The sequence below is a fragment of the Aspergillus homomorphus genome (genome assembly GCF_003184865.1).
Source record: "Aspergillus homomorphus CBS 101889 unplaced genomic scaffold BO97scaffold_3, whole genome shotgun sequence".
Classification (NCBI taxonomy): Eukaryota; Fungi; Ascomycota; class Eurotiomycetes; order Eurotiales; family Aspergillaceae; genus Aspergillus; species Aspergillus homomorphus.
Genome location: NW_020291889.1, coordinates 883,705 through 898,687, shown reverse-complemented (window position 1 = coordinate 898,687; position 14,983 = coordinate 883,705). Strand labels below are relative to the sequence as shown.

At 48.2% G+C, this 14,983-nt stretch overlaps 3 protein-coding genes across 3 annotated transcripts; 2 read left to right on the top strand and 1 right to left on the bottom strand.

The window, feature by feature from the left end:
- Window positions 1-429: 429 nt before the first annotated feature.
- BO97DRAFT_420801 (uncharacterized protein) lies at window positions 430-745 on the top strand (the record flags this gene model as incomplete). Its single annotated transcript, XM_025696680.1, has 2 exons — window positions 430-596; window positions 655-745. 2 exons carry the CDS (start codon window positions 430-432, stop codon window positions 743-745), a joined length of 258 nt encoding a protein of 85 aa, XP_025555654.1.
- Window positions 746-1,362: 617 nt separating this feature from the next.
- Window positions 1,363-4,943, bottom strand: nut1 (putative RNA polymerase II mediator complex subunit Nut1). Its single transcript, XM_025699682.1, has 6 exons — window positions 4,195-4,943; window positions 3,886-4,136; window positions 3,773-3,835; window positions 3,214-3,720; window positions 2,629-3,160; window positions 1,363-2,575 (listed from the first exon to the last, which is right to left on the bottom strand). The coding sequence occupies exons 1-6, from the start codon at window positions 4,808-4,810 to the stop codon at window positions 1,470-1,472; spliced, it is 3,075 nt and encodes a 1,024-aa protein (XP_025555653.1). The 5' UTR covers window positions 4,811-4,943; the 3' UTR covers window positions 1,363-1,469.
- A 7,079-nt stretch (window positions 4,944-12,022) lies between these two features.
- Window positions 12,023-13,773, top strand: BO97DRAFT_361451 (uncharacterized protein). The gene is made up of 2 exons (XM_025692418.1): window positions 12,023-12,424; window positions 12,695-13,773. Exons 1-2 carry the CDS (start codon window positions 12,285-12,287, stop codon window positions 13,413-13,415), a joined length of 861 nt encoding a protein of 286 aa, XP_025555652.1. The 5' UTR covers window positions 12,023-12,284; the 3' UTR covers window positions 13,416-13,773.
- Window positions 13,774-14,983: the final 1,210 nt, after the last annotated feature.

Here is a 14,983-nt window from a genome sequence, read left to right as displayed (position 1 = left end):
ACATTCCAAGGCTTCAGTTGCCACTGTAGGCCGACCGTCTCAAGTCTAGAGTGGCCATGACATTTATAGCAGCATAGACAATTCAAATCTAGGAGGCAAACGCGTGTACTGTACCAAAGTGTAATGCCCTTCTTTCGGCGCCAAGGTCAGAAACACCAGCGAATTTCATACATACCTCCCAACCTGCCCCTCAATGCCATACTCCCTTGGTAGAAATAAAACCCCCACCACCTTTGAACCTTCATCCCTTTCCGCCTACCGGTTGTAGGAAGCAGTACTTAGCATAAGTAGAGTCCATAGTACACCTTGTATCTATATCCTTTCTTCCAATCCGGCGACAACCACAGCTATCATCCCTATCTGATCAAGGGTCTTACCGACATCTCCTTCTCTTCCACATCACATCCCTCGTCTACCACTAGAACAAAAATGGACGTCTCTCTCACCTCCCTGATCATCTCTGTTCTTGCCCTCACTCTCGCATCGACGGTCGTCGCGCTCCCTCTCCCGGAATTCCTTCCCTGGGCGCTCGTGGACACCTTGATGCCAGGCTCAGGGATTCCCCAAGCGGTGGAGAAGTTGGGAACAGGATTCCAGTAACAAGCTCTAAGTATAAAGAAAGAGGACGTGAGTGATGCCCTCAATTCCCTCTAGGATGTGCATTATTCAGCTAAGAGGCCCCGTGTCTACGACTAGGATGTTGAGAACATCGCTGGGACTCTTCTCCAAGGCCAATGACTATTGACCGCTTGGACTGGCACGGACATCGCCACCGAGAACGGAGCCCACGATTAGCCCGGAATTAAAATGGCTGATCAGGATCCGATGATGCACAGGGGAAAACCGCCAGGATATCTCTGCAGTCCAGATATACAGGGAATATGACGTCTTGAAGCAAAACGTGGAATCAGGAGTCCAAGGACAATGTCGGTCGCTCTTAAATGTACTCGACAGGACAGAATTGGGCGTTAGTTGTATATCACAACTTGACTGATTGGATTGCGTCCAAGGATAGATGGTAAATGCGCGCCACTGTCCGGGCACACCTCGCTCCTTCCTAGTAATGAACAGGGCGGATGTTCGGGCAGTAAGCGATGTGAATTTTTCTACCATATACTGCCATGGCTCGGGACTTTGTTGGATCATTAAGTCAAATGTGCAGACAATGTAGTATTTTAAGTCCCAGCTGGAAAGGCATTATTGTCTGGAATTTCTTAGTGATGTTGTGCGAGAACTACGATCAGGCTCACCGGCCGGGGTGTCTCCTATAAAGCCATTGATCACTATACTAAGGTAGCGCGATCTAGGGGCTTTCCCCATCCTAGCATATGTATATTTGTAAGTGCGAGGCACAGTTGTCGGGCTTGATTGTATCGCCAGCTTGGTTCAATATGTATCATACACTGTGACTGGGGCCCGAGCATGCATCCCTCAGTGTTCTTAGTCAATCACAACATACAGACACAAGATCAAAACAACCCTTCCATGTCCAAGTCCAGAAACTCCGGATTTCCAACCGCCATATCGGCAGCGTTCAACACGTCATCGATACTTGTATCCAGTCCACTTGACGACTCAAGTCCCATACCGCCCATGCTTTGACCTCCATCCATCCCTACTGCAGCTGCAGCGGCCACATTGTTCAACATGCGATCCAGATTTGTCGTGTCATCACCACCGACACCATGTCCAGATGCTCCTGGTGGATCGAGATCCATCTGTCCAGGACCTCCAACTCCCAGCTGCATGTTTTGAATAATATTGTTCATATCGAGGTTCGGCACCTGGGACGGTGGGGTCATCAATGCATTCACCCGGCGGTATAACCTGACTATGACTTCGGCGCGCAAAGGATCCTTTTCCGAGATCTTCGGGATATTGTCATGAAGAAGGAGGAGGGCACTCCTAAGGGTGAGGATTGGACATCGCGGGAAGGATTCCTTACTAGGATCTAAGGGCTGGTGTGAGTGATTGTTCTGGTCGATTGCAAAGTACTCGGCCATAGGCGCGCATATCAGCGTCGCTGCAATGTCCAGGGCTGTATCACCGCTCCCAGTTTCGGTCTGCAGCTTCAATTCTTCGACCAAAGCAGCTAGGACGCGCGTGGACCCAAAAAGCAGAATGCTGGTTACAAGTTGTCGATGCGTGTAAGAGTGCGGTGCCACGCTGACGTCGGGACTGGTACTCCACAACACTAGGGATTGGAAAGTACTTCGGAGGCTGCCTAAAAGCCCCCCAGGAGAGTGCGAGGTCCACGCGTCTAGCTCACTCCGGTGACAGCTGCCACTCCGCTGGAAAGTCAGGCATGGCTCGAGGGCATCAAGGATCGGCTTGATATCCGTACGGGACGGGTGCCGGGTACGGACGTCCTTTAATTGTTCTTCCAGGCCCCGCGCAGTCATGTTCAAGACGGTGCGATGTATCTCTCTGGCTTCACCTGATATCGAGGTAGGATTAACAAGTGAGTGTAAGGCCTTCAGTGGGATCGATGGGTCGCTTTCCGTTTCCCAGATGTGGTTGCCCAGCCACGTCAAGGCCAGGACAAGTGACGGGAGAAGAAAAGGTTCCAAAAGATCTACTCTCTGTCAGTTCAGGGCAAAGCATAGACCCAGGGGGAGAGAACATTACATTCGAATCCGCCTTTGAGTGTGTCGAATTCCAATTTGCCCGCTTCGCATGCTCCAAGACTTTGGCTGAACAAAGTAGCAACAAGAAAATAGAATTCTTGTGGACTACACGCCGACATCGTTTCTTCACTAATGCCTTCAGCGATAAACAAAGCCGTAATCCATGCCCCCAAGTTCTTGTTTTGCTTGTCGCTGAGAACATCCAGTTTCTGGCTGCATGAACCACTCTTGAGAATTCGCAGAACGAATGAATCGCTGCCGCCAAGCCCAAGATCCTGTGCTCGCAAATCATAACGAAATGTGAACGCTAGCACTAACAGTAAGATGCTACCAAATTCGTCGTATACTGGCTGACTTTCTCCTTGGTCTTCGTCCCAATGCCAGGCATCCAGCAAGGAACACAACGGCTGCAGCACCTGCTTTGTGCTTCGAAACAAGAGGACGACATCCATAGCCTGGGGCCGACGAGAGAGCGAATTGCAAATATTCTTCAATGTCATCGTCTCCTTCTGAATGCAAAGATTGTGCATGACCTGGGCATGTCAGCTGGCCTTCTATCGCCTCCGGTTTCGAAAGGGGTCTGTACCTCGGTGATTGCACCAACGATTGCACCTGCATTTCCCTCCAGAGACTCTATTTCACCTATCAACTGCTCTGCTCGTTCCGGATTGGCGTTAATCTGGTTGACAAGATCATCTTTGTTGTACGGGCCACCAACAGGGAGCGTCTGCATAGGGTTCTCTCCCAGAAGTCGCTCAATGCTGGATTCAGGAATCAATTTGTGCGAGGCACAAGCGAACAGAAATTCCTGCCTCACGTCGGAAAGTGCGGTATTGCTCTGCATGGCAAACATTTGGGAGAAGGATGGAAACGTATTCGGATCCAGCCGGCCCAGGGCATGACTGATACACAGTTCCATAGGCAGAGTCACCATAGATGCTGCGAGCATGGCTGCGAAGAATGCAGGTAGCTTGTTCACGAGGAATGACCGGAAAAGAAACATTGACCGGCTTGATTCACTACGGTAGCTTGCATTCGAAAGCACGTCAAAAGCGGCAGTAATTGTTTCCTCAATAAGCACCTCATAGTGACCCTGTTGCCATTAGCTTAGATTCATGGATGTGGCTCGATCAATGCACACTTACTCCATATCTGTTAGACAAGTAATTGAGGAGTATGCTGTCGTCGACCAAAGGACGTCCTACAAGCTGGGCAATAATCAGCGAACGAAGCGCAATCACGGTCATTTAATATGTACCATTGCATTTATGTAGACGAAGAGACCAGCTCTCGAGTTGATCACGGGACCATCCATAACGGATGCTTCAAATTGAAGCGCATTGACATTGACATTGTCCATCATCGAGACATCCAATGGCTTTGTAGGTGGCTCGCCATAAAGATTGAACTCTTTTTGCAAACCGTCAAGTCGATTGCGCAATGGTAGTGATACTTCAACACAAATGGGGAGATATGCCGACAAAGCCTGGCCCAATTTGACTTTTAACGCTGTCATGCTCCGTTAGTGCAGGCAATTTCCCATGTGAGCATTTGAGATCCGACATACCTTCTTGAGAGTCGGCCGAAAGGACCTCTAATCCTTTCGTAGTGCCCGACAAAGCAGCGAGTAAGATGCCAAGTGACTCGAAAAGCGAAACCGCATCTGGAGAACTAATTAAACCCGGAGTTTGATGACTGCCATTGGCGTGGTTGCTGTTCCAGGCCACGACAGCTTGGACCCAGTCGACAATAGCGTTGAAAATGGAGATCGCCTCTGAGAATGACTTAGGGACACTGCCCGTGGAGACAGACAGCATGGCATCCTGGACAACTCTGATGTCCGTCATCAGCGTATAGCATTGCCGATTCTTTTTGCCGGAAGAAGCCTCTGTTGACGTAGACTGAGGTTTGTCATGAATTGATGAGTACTTCAAAAGGGCATTCAGCACGGTCGAAGTCTGAACAAGGCCTATCTTGCACAGACAGTCTATGTACAGAGGGAGAAGCGGATCCCACTTAACTCCTGTGGCGAGCCGCGTCTCGAGCAGCACATCAAGCAGCAAAGCCTCCGAAATTGGGCAGCGCTGCAAGAGTAGCCGCGATAGGCTTTTGAACTCAGCCGCGTCGATTCGATGCAGCAAGCATCGGTGGAGGAAAACCCTCCATTGTTCGGAAGAAGTCATGTTCCAGATCGATATGCTTGATTCGCAGACGTAACGAGAACATAGCACTAATGCCAGGATAAGAACTTCAATTCAGGAGTATATTTTGATCACCCCAACATTGTTGTTCGGCATCTCTTTGTTTCATGGTGCGTGCTTGAATTGTTGATTCCGGAAGACAAGCTGCAATCATTGTTTGGACGACAGGTGTTTATCACGTGAAGTTATGTAATACTTCACGTGACTGGAAATTGGTCACTGCTCGATCCCGCACTCAACTACTGCCGAGAGTTGCGACGCACGGTATCAACAACACCAGTACACTTGCGAAGATATAACATACAGGATACTTAAGTTTCTTTGTTGATGTGCTACCATCAAAACCTCATGCGTAAGGGATGATGGCCACTGAGTAGTGCATATATCGGACTAAGATGGGTGCATCCGTTCTCATATATTGTCAGCGAAGGGGCGGAATTGCGTAAATCTGCAGGGCTTATGTTACCATGGAACCAGCAAAATGTGGTTCAAGAATTAGATAGAAGTACGTTGAGATGGACATAGTAGATCATGGGAGCAGCTTCAGGTCGGGACATGCCCGAAAGCGAGCAATGGCCGAGCAGGTAGGTCTGAGACACATGTAGCAACTCATAGTGTGAACGATACGAGAAATTCCTAATGGGTACAGAGTGCAAATGCTATCTATTGCTCAGGTATACTCATGGTGTTACGAGGAGCATTTAGAAACCCTGTACACAGAAATGTCTGGGATTTAGGAACTAGCATAGCAGGAGTATTGCTCAGCCGCAGAAATTTGCACGGCTGGTAGGCTCCCAGAGTATCTTATAGTATAGCTATATGACTCTTGTACACCTTTCCAGAACTACATTCAAAATTCCGACGCACGGTGTACTCAATTTGTCCAGTAACCATCGCGCTTCGCCGATCTCGCTTCAGAGACACACCGATGACGCCCCAGAGGGACTGAAATACAAAAGGATCAATACCATGACCCATAAAGAAGAGCCCATCCCCATAGAATATAACTGTACTACATAGATGGTACGCCTCGATTGGAGACAACGAGAAGGGGCAGACTGGATTTGGTAACAAAGGCCGGCATCGCGTCAGACATACCCACATCGCTGATGACGCGTCGAAACATGTTATAACATAAGAGAACATAGTCCAAGGCAGTCCCCTGAAAGCTGTCTCTCAAGAAGTGGGACAAAAAGGCCAATGCTAATTTATGTCTACATTTACACCACCAGGTTACTTTTGCAGCCAGGTAGGAAAGACAGGAATGCCATGGGCGGGACACACGTGCGCACATTGTTCATACTTCAACATTTCCGATCATTCGAAGTTTGGTTCGGAACCGAAGGTCTGCCGTCGGAAATGCCAAGACAAAAATTGTGGTAACTGTAAGACAGCTCGTGCAGCAAGATCACGAATATGACTATGTACCAGTTAAACAATAGCAACATAGATAGTCTAGGGGATGTAAGCTTACCACTCTCGATCTCAACTGAGACCGACTATCTCCTCTTCCCCACTTTCCTTTCGTAACGAGGAAGTGGTACCGAAAACAGATAATAAGCCTAAGGCTCGAGCCTCGATCCAAGTCAACGGAAGCCAATCATGAAAACCTATTGGATAATCATCGTCAGAGCTCACGAGCCGCAGGGCAAATGGCACTCAATGGTACCGCTCTAGTTTATGGTGGAGAGCTGGACCCCTGAGTCGAGGATCTTTCATTGCCATTAGCCGTTCAATAGATTCGGCACTCTGCGGTAAGAGCAGGACGGAATGTTTCAGGTCGGGTGCTTAGGGCATAAGCATAGACTTTCCGTGAAGCATTATTTGCGGAAGCAATGCCAATGGACCTCAACATCTCATCGAATTCTCCTCCGCCCGCTTGTGTCACTGAACTAGGTGCAATCGTTGACGTGTCCCACCAAGTTGATCAGATTACATGGCTCGCGTGTGATAGGCAAATATCTTGGCAGCCATAGACACGAACTTGGAATAGGTCTGTGGCCAGCCTGTCAGCATAGGAATGATCGTGCCCGAGTTCTTGCGTGCAGGCCAACCGGTCGTGAGTTTGTCTATGGCCCGTTTGTGATCGGACATTGGGCAGAATCTTCTAAGGACTCAATGTGATGGTTAAGGTGGAAAACAAGCTGAATAGGCAATTGGTACATCTGGAGTCGATGTATACGAAGCTGATATAAGCCGTAGTATAGATGAGCTATTTACATGGTGACAATAATGGCAAAAAATAAGAATGTTGTGAGCCATGTGCGCCTTGATACAGAACATAATCAAGTTCAATGGTGATGGTGAACTAAGATGCTAGAATATATCAGTGTATTCTTCCCCTCTTACAAGGCATGTTGCACTTTCGATCCCTGATGTTTATAATTGGTATTCCAACTCAAAACACTTTATTGGTGACCGTTCAGGTTGAGTTTCTTTGGCCTACCATAGCATGTCATCTCGGAGACATACTCTATCCGTATTAACCTTGTATCCATATTGTCAGAGCACTTAACTTCTACCTAGCTCCAACGAAGGGAATGCCTGAGTGTTCCGCCCATATCGACCTGACAATTTACACTATAGGTCTAGTCTCTTCGAAAAGGCTCACGGTTTGTCTTGCTGGGATACATGCACGTTGAAAGACAATGGTTGGCCCATAGATAAGAAAATCCTCATAACTTCGTCAAACATGTTACGTTCACAAGTGCTGTTCGAATCTGGCGTGTCTCAATAATGGCAAGTCTAATTGTGTCTCGAAGCTACTGACAATCATTACGGCACTATCTGGCGAACGTTTCGTGTGGTATCGAAGGTGCCTCTCCCATAGCCGCTCTGGAATCTGCTCTCTCTAAAGGGCACCATCAAGCCCCTACTGCTCATTGAACTTTCGAAACCATGCAATAGCGTGTGGCTAGTGCATACTAGTGGCAATAAAGTATACAGCCCATGGCTGGAAATAGGCAATGCGCCACGGTGGCAAAGCATGCTGTGGCTGCAGCTCCGATCCTGCGGCGTCGGCGAGTCCGGAATACTACAAATTGCTTACCCCGCTGGGGTGGAAAGTTATATGTTTGTGTACTATGGGTTGAGCGAGGGAGAGTTCACCAGCGACCACATGCCGCTGTCTATTATTGGAATCCCGATGCTATTCGAGGGGCGGATGAAGAGGTCAGGACGTCGACGCCATGTAAGCTTCTCGTGTACTTAATTTCTTTCGATGCTCCCTTTCCGCTCGGCCTAGGTGTTATGTACTGAGTACTCCGTACATGCAAGCACTATGACGAACTGCCCGAGTAATTTCTTCCCAATTGCGGTTTCCCAGTTTACTGGCCCCAGGGTTCTCGCGTCCGAGAAGACCAATAAAAAAGCGCTGTCCTACTAGTTGTGGATAAGGCGAACGTGCTGGCGCATACCTTACGCTCATGAATTCCTGGAATTAATGAGCCGGCAATCATTCAAGGGGGACCATTTGTCCTGCATAAGCTGAGACATGAAGTGCAGCCGACTCTACAGATAAGCTTTGTTGATAATGCTTGTCTGCAGTATCATTATCCAAATGAAATATCGCCTTGCACTAGCCCTCCGCTACAACTCTAAAAGACAACCATTTTACACCAATATAGGCGTACTGTTCCGTCATCATGCAGTCAACGGTGAGCTCAAAAGGACCTAGCAAGCGTGCGCTGTGTCAACAAAAGAGGCCATGGGTGCTATAATACAGATCTGTGTATCGGCATTTCAAGGATCAAGTCTTGTTACTGTGGTGAATACGAATTGTATCAGGCGGCAGAGCGAAAAAAAGCAAAAGGCCGCACAGATTGACCAACAATCGAGGGAAGAGATCCATGATATTTGAGGCACAGCTGGTCATTGCCCACTGTGTACTTCATTAAGTCTACACGCCTCAAATTGGGGCTGTACCGCGCAAGGTATCTGTCAAACCAAACCCGTAAGGTAGGGATCGGACATCATCGCTTTCTTTATCATAGCCATCTGGTAAGTTGCAAGATATGGGTGGCGGACCGGCAGTCAACTTTGACTTCGAGATAAGTAATGCTCACCGCTCAGTTTCTGAGGTGTCTGATACTAACATCGGCTTGGTCCTCACTGGTAACTGGGTAGTCAGGGGAAGTACTCACCGATGGCCAATCTTATGCCTTGAAGAACAAAAGATAAATCAGGTTGCATGTATTTCTTCGCCCTCTGTCTTAGATTGGACATTGGACACTTAGCGCCCTCGATTGACCTGAAAATTTCTGCCTGGGGAAGTAGGAGAAGTCATCCGGGGCGCGACGACCGTGATAACAAAGGGTAGGAGCTGTGGCTTGTCTAAATGGCGCAACAAGTAAAGTCCGCCGATGCGCCGGCGTTAGCCAAGATTGCAGCAAATACAGATCGCCCATGGTGTCAGATCTCCGCGGTCGCCACAGTGTGGCTGACACTCAAGCACCGCAGTGCTAAGCCTGCCATGCACCACGGATGCTTACCATACGGAATAGAGGCAGCATGTTCGTTGCTTTAGCTTCCTATGACTTGTTGAATGCCTGCGCTGATCGATTTTCGAAAAGATTGTCTATAGCCTATAGCAGTAGCGGCGGCTGGATGGTGGGGGAAGCTTAGCTCCCTTACGTTACCGTGTGTTACAGCTGAGTTGTCCGCTGCCCTGTTTGGGGGGCGGGGAGTAATGGACCCGACCAATTTGATGCTTGCCCAGAGTGGAAATTTGGCTGGCCCGACTCTTCCTGAATTCAACTCTCGTGGTCAAATGCTTCTCAATTTTGCTGCCAGTTGTTGTAGAGTGATTAGGGGCGAAACTAACGTATTTTCGTAGTTGCTGTTGGCTCCTAATATCTGAAAGCTCATCTTCAAGCGGTAACCGTACCTCGGGCAACTTGAAACTGAATACTCACAGCTGATCAACCCATCCCTGCAGATGAAACCTTGTCCCTGATTATTTGGATGCATCATAAGTAGTGTATTTGTCGGAATGACCCCAGCACCCCTTTGAGCTGCGCAAGAATGCTCAAGTATTCCAGCAAGAATATCCAGTGTTGCTGTCTTTGAATATAAATAAGTACTGCGTAAGGGGCCTGAAGGGACACTATACCCCGCCAATACCAACTCTAGGCTTCTAGCATACATTAGCATGACCAATTAGACACCCTGACCTTCCTTGAGCCCCATAGTGCCTGGTGTCACAATGTCTGATTCCTAGGCACCGCTACTAGCATTCGAGAAGGATCCCTGATAATAGCAAAAACAGAAGCCTCCACATACGATTGAGTAGTAGCTAATGAAGGGGGAAACCCAATGGGACCGCCTATGCCCGCTTGCTTCCAGCAGGAAAGACTATAGAAACGCAAGTTGGATTGCATCCCTTCAAAGAAGGGATGATTCTTAATTGGGTTAAACTGAAACACCGCGTTCCCACATTCTACGTTAAAGGCATGGAAAACACGCGATTGACAAATTTGACAAGGAGACCGAAGAACCACTTGCCAAATGATTATAAGTCCTGGAGCAAACATCACAGATTTGGCGCGAGTGAACGTTGCGAGTCTTAATTGAAGGTGTGTTTCCCGCCCCAACAGATTCTTGTACGGTACCTGGGTCGGCCTGAGCCATCTCCAGACATTGTGTGACTTGTTTGGTAACGGGACGTCCCTTAGGTCAGAACATGAAATTAAAAGGGTCCAACTTTCTAGTTGATAACAGTCAAAGATTTGTTTAGCCAAGGGGCAATTGTCCAAAATTGACCAAAGTCTTCGTCTTCATTTATTCTTGTTCTCGGTCAATTCTGTCCAATTTCTGCGACTTCGACCTTGAGGGCTTGTGATTACACCTCAAGAGCCCATGCGATGAGGTGCCCCATTCAGGACTCGCGATTCGGGACTCGGGTTGGACATCCACACAGCGTCCAGTATAGGCACATATGTATTGTACTGGACAGAGTTCTATACAAGCCAATCAATGAACAAGGTGAGGAATCAACATGAGAGGAAACAAGATAATATTGAAACCAAACGAGGCTTCTTGCTTTCAGCCCATGCAGGCCTCTATTAACCTCTCCCTAGGCAGGGGGCTGTGGTGCAGGCTGAAAACTCTCGGATGTAGGCTTCACTATTGTTATTCTAGTGTCCATCAGGCCGTGAATAGTGTGGCTTAAGGAAAGTCAGGCATAACCACGTAGATACAAGCACGGATGTCTTCAATCTGGGTGTACTATCTGCTGTACTAGACCATCCAAATCTGCACTTTCCCGGGCTCCACAGGCAGTAGAGGGACACGCGATGGCCATCGCCCTTTTTGCCATCCGCTAGAGGGCGGAGGAGCTACCCAGAATCCACCCAAGGGCCGCCCTGAACCATTCGATCTGTACCTGATACTAGTGTACCGTGGGATTCTGGAATGGCAAATATTTTTAGCTTTCTAGTTTTCATCAATCAGTGAAATCCTCGAGCGATTGGTTTTTGAAATTTGTTCAATGGCACCAGAGATTGAAGAACACTCAATACCCGACTGATAATTATAGAGCTCTGGACTCATAATGATCAGTCAAAGATAGCTTTTCCTTTGGCATTGGGATTTGCCCAAGATTTTGCTCACTATAGGAGGAGATTTTGTCTTTGGCGGTTCACATAGCTAGATAATATAGTACCCACAGTAACTCAACTAGCGCGCCTTACAGAGGTTACTAAATCGGTCATCTCATTGACTCGCTACAACTAAAAAGGTCTAATTCTTGTTGCAAGCCAAAACTATTGGTGGGTCGTCTCAAAGGGTGAGAATGTTATTAGGAAATAATCGAACAATTGTAACCGGAGACATACAAATGAATATGACACTCAGACAAACAAATACTTATAATTGTATGTGATAGTCGCTCGGCAATCTCTCTTTCGACATGATAATATGGAGTATTATAGCCCTTCCCTCATTTGGTGGAGGAGGAAGAGCAGAAGGAAAGGAGAAAGGGAAAAAAGAGGGAAAGATTAAAAATAAAAAAAAAGAGGGAAGAAAATAACCATATCCCAGAAAATTCTGAAAATAAAAGACGAAACGAGACGAGACGAAACGCTCCAATTAAATCGGGTAGACCCGTCTTTCTTCTAGTCGCACCCAAACAATATACAATTCCACACTTCCAGTCCAGCTCCGCAATCTGACTCTTTCCTGCCTTCCCTTCCGGGCCGGTTCCCTTCTTGTTACCTTCTTTATTTTTTGTCTCAGACCGAACCTTTATGTAGGGCCGTATGCACCCGTTCGATTTCTTCCAATGGATCCCGATCACCTAGGTAGAGCGTTATACACCCCTCTTGCGCCACGACTATCACCGCCAGCACTTATCCTTCGCATCCCACTTCACTCCCCGCTCCGACATTTATCTTGGGCTTGTGCCCTGTCATGACACTTGTGTCTTTCCCTTCGACAATAGATGGATTGCGCCTAGCAGATGTCCATGGACGATTCTCACCCGGGTAGAGGCCTAGGATTTACCATTAGAAATCTGTTTCGCTCCTCCTCATTGTCCTTTCCATCTTCGCGGCCACGAAGATCCTTCCTCCGAAGGGGACGAAGTGTGATTGACAGCAAGTAAGTACAGGATTCACCCTTTGAGCTCGGCCTCTGTCCTTAAATCTAGCCTTGTATGCTTGGATTTCTCCGGTTGGAGTGTTGTTTGCCCTTGTTCGTGCTTCTTGCAGAAGTTATATGTTTGCCGACGTCAAAGCTTGATTTACACCACCATTGATTCAAGTGCCGAAGATCAGTCAAAAGCACAAGACATAATCCAAGCCAATTTCATCTGGTGGCATGGTATTGAGTGAACAAAATATAGCTAATCGACATGAATCTTGTGCGCAGCCGAAATTCCATTGATCCCACGAAACGTTCCTCCGCACCTCCAATGAATGACACCTCGATGAACGACAATCAACCTCTCGATCAACCAGCGATGATTGGGATTACGGAAGCGTCTACAGGCGACATATTTGAATGGTACCCGCGCTATCAAAATTGCCAGCGGTACTTCTTGAATGATGCGCAACACAGCGTCCCTGTACAAGCGCTCTCCGCTTTTCTGAACATTCGTCTCCCTTTCCAGTGGGAATCCAACCCAGTTGCAGGCTCGAGCTCGTCCACCAACCAGTCTTCTGCAAGCGCCAACCAAGCCCCTTCGATGCCACCAGGGTCAACATTAGTACCGCCTTCCGTCTCGCTGATTCCATACATTCGTCGTCTAGTGGCTACCGGGATGGATTTTCCTGGGGTGCTTCAGGGATTCTTCGGAGACGATTGGGCCGCTGGTATCGGGCCGCTGCACGAACAGGAGAGGCGCAATTACCTCTTCGCAGCCAAGAGTGGGGGATGGGCTGCTGTGAAAAAAGATTACGATATTGCGCCGCTAGAGACAATCCCATTTTTACGCCCATTACAGGGACCACTGGACTCCGAGATTGAGGCTGCAGAGAGGAGCTGGAGTGATTGGCTTGCCATGGAGGATTGGATGGTCGGGCCCCGAGCGCCTGATGTCCTTCGCGATTCATCCTCCAACATGTCTCGACCGCAGAGCTCCCGTGATTAAGGCTCGTCGTCCCATGTTACAAAACTTCTGCCCTTGCTTCTTCCCTTCCTGCTTGATCTTTGCAATCATTCCAAGCTTTAACTACTACTTGTCGAACAATACCAGACGACTATGGGCGATAGGACGGAGTTGGGGAATTCATGGCGAACCCTTTCCTATTCTTGAAATTTTTTTTTTCTTTTGTTTTCACAGTTCTGCCACGAGACGACGATCATACGAATTCTTGAGCGTGATAGATTGCCGCGGGCCCACATTTTAGTTCTGGTTTCAATTATTGACTACGAAGCGCACTCCTGTCGCAAGGGGTAGACTTCGATATACACGACCGAGGAATTTGGAAAAACAGCATCAATGAATGAACGGTATAGAAAGTACTGACGTTTAGAACTGATTAGATTTTCATCTTACAACTCGTGGCTGCGACTCTAGTATGCTATGGCTCCCCAAAATCTTTTTCTGGCTGGTTATCGTCGCTTCGACATGCTTTTTCAAAAACTAACCGCGGCCCCTGAACCCCCTAACGCGATCGCGGTTCACGAGACTTAGAACGTGAGTGACAATGCCAAGCGAGTGAAGATCGACCTCGAAAGGCTCCTCAATTGGGCACCTACCTCCGAAACGATAGAAGTCTGAAACGAGCGGAGCGACCTCTAGCGAGGCTGACAGCCCGGTGCGCGGAACACGGCATTAGTCTGAACGGGAACAATGTACCGAGGCGACTGGCGCTCACATCATGGTTCGGTTAGAATGGTCATGAACATACTGTTCTTGTCTATCCTCTCAAATTCACCTGGGTAGGTTACTTGCATCCAAATTTACACCTACTGCGAACCTTATTGCGCGTACCTGGGGCCCTTGGAGAGGTAGCCAGCAGCAGACCCGCTGAGCTTTGTCCGTGATTTTTACAAATCACACGTAAGATGGACCAAATGCTCGCCTCCCTCATCCCGATCCAAGATCCAAGATCCAGGGCAATGGCCCACGCCTTGCTTTTAAACAATTTGGTCCCGATTGATCAACTACCACTATGTTCTCTATCTTACTGCTTTCATCTTGGTCGGCCCTCGCGAGTCGGGAACCATGGGAGGACGATCGGAGCCGATGGGTTGGTTGGACGACGAACCGCTCCCTCTGCCGGTCGGAACTCGTGGATCGGATCTGTCTATCAATCGCGTAGAAAGTTCTCATCCGGTGCTCCGTAGTGTGGTTTGTTTCCCTCGGTTCCTCGTATTCTGGATCCTAGGTTCCATATTGTGAAAAAATGTGAGCCAATTCGCTGTGCAGTGCATGCACAAACTTGGTCGAACAAGCATTGGAACTAAGCAGACCAGTGTTCTCCTCCTTCAGCTAGATTGCATGTTAAACTTTTTCTGGACTTTTCGACGAAGATCAGCGCAGGTCAATGATTCAATAGGCGCGGCTGAAGAGCGGGGGGAGGGGGGAAGAGAGGGGAGATATTTCATGAACTTTACAATCAGTTGCGCTTTGAAACTAACCTCTTTGGTGTATCGGCCATGTTGTCAGGTCTGTTTGGGCATACTTTGAAACCAGCCCTGAGGTAGAGTTTC

Coding starts and splice junctions, on each gene's coding strand:
- BO97DRAFT_361451 (XM_025692418.1), top strand. CDS start 12,285: ATGTCCATGGACGATTCTCACCCGGGTAGAGGCCTAGGATTTACCATT. Junction 12,425..12,694: donor CGAAGTGTGATTGACAGCAA/GTAAGTACAGGA, acceptor TCTTGTGCGCAG/CCGAAATTCCATTGATCCCA.
- nut1 (XM_025699682.1), bottom strand. CDS start 4,810: ATGACTTCTTCCGAACAATGGAGGGTTTTCCTCCACCGATGCTTGCTG. Junction 4,137..4,194: donor TTCGGCCGACTCTCAAGAAG/GTATGTCGGATC, acceptor GGAGCATGACAG/CGTTAAAAGTCAAATTGGGC. Junction 3,836..3,885: donor TCGTCTACATAAATGCAATG/GTACATATTAAA, acceptor ATTATTGCCCAG/CTTGTAGGACGTCCTTTGGT.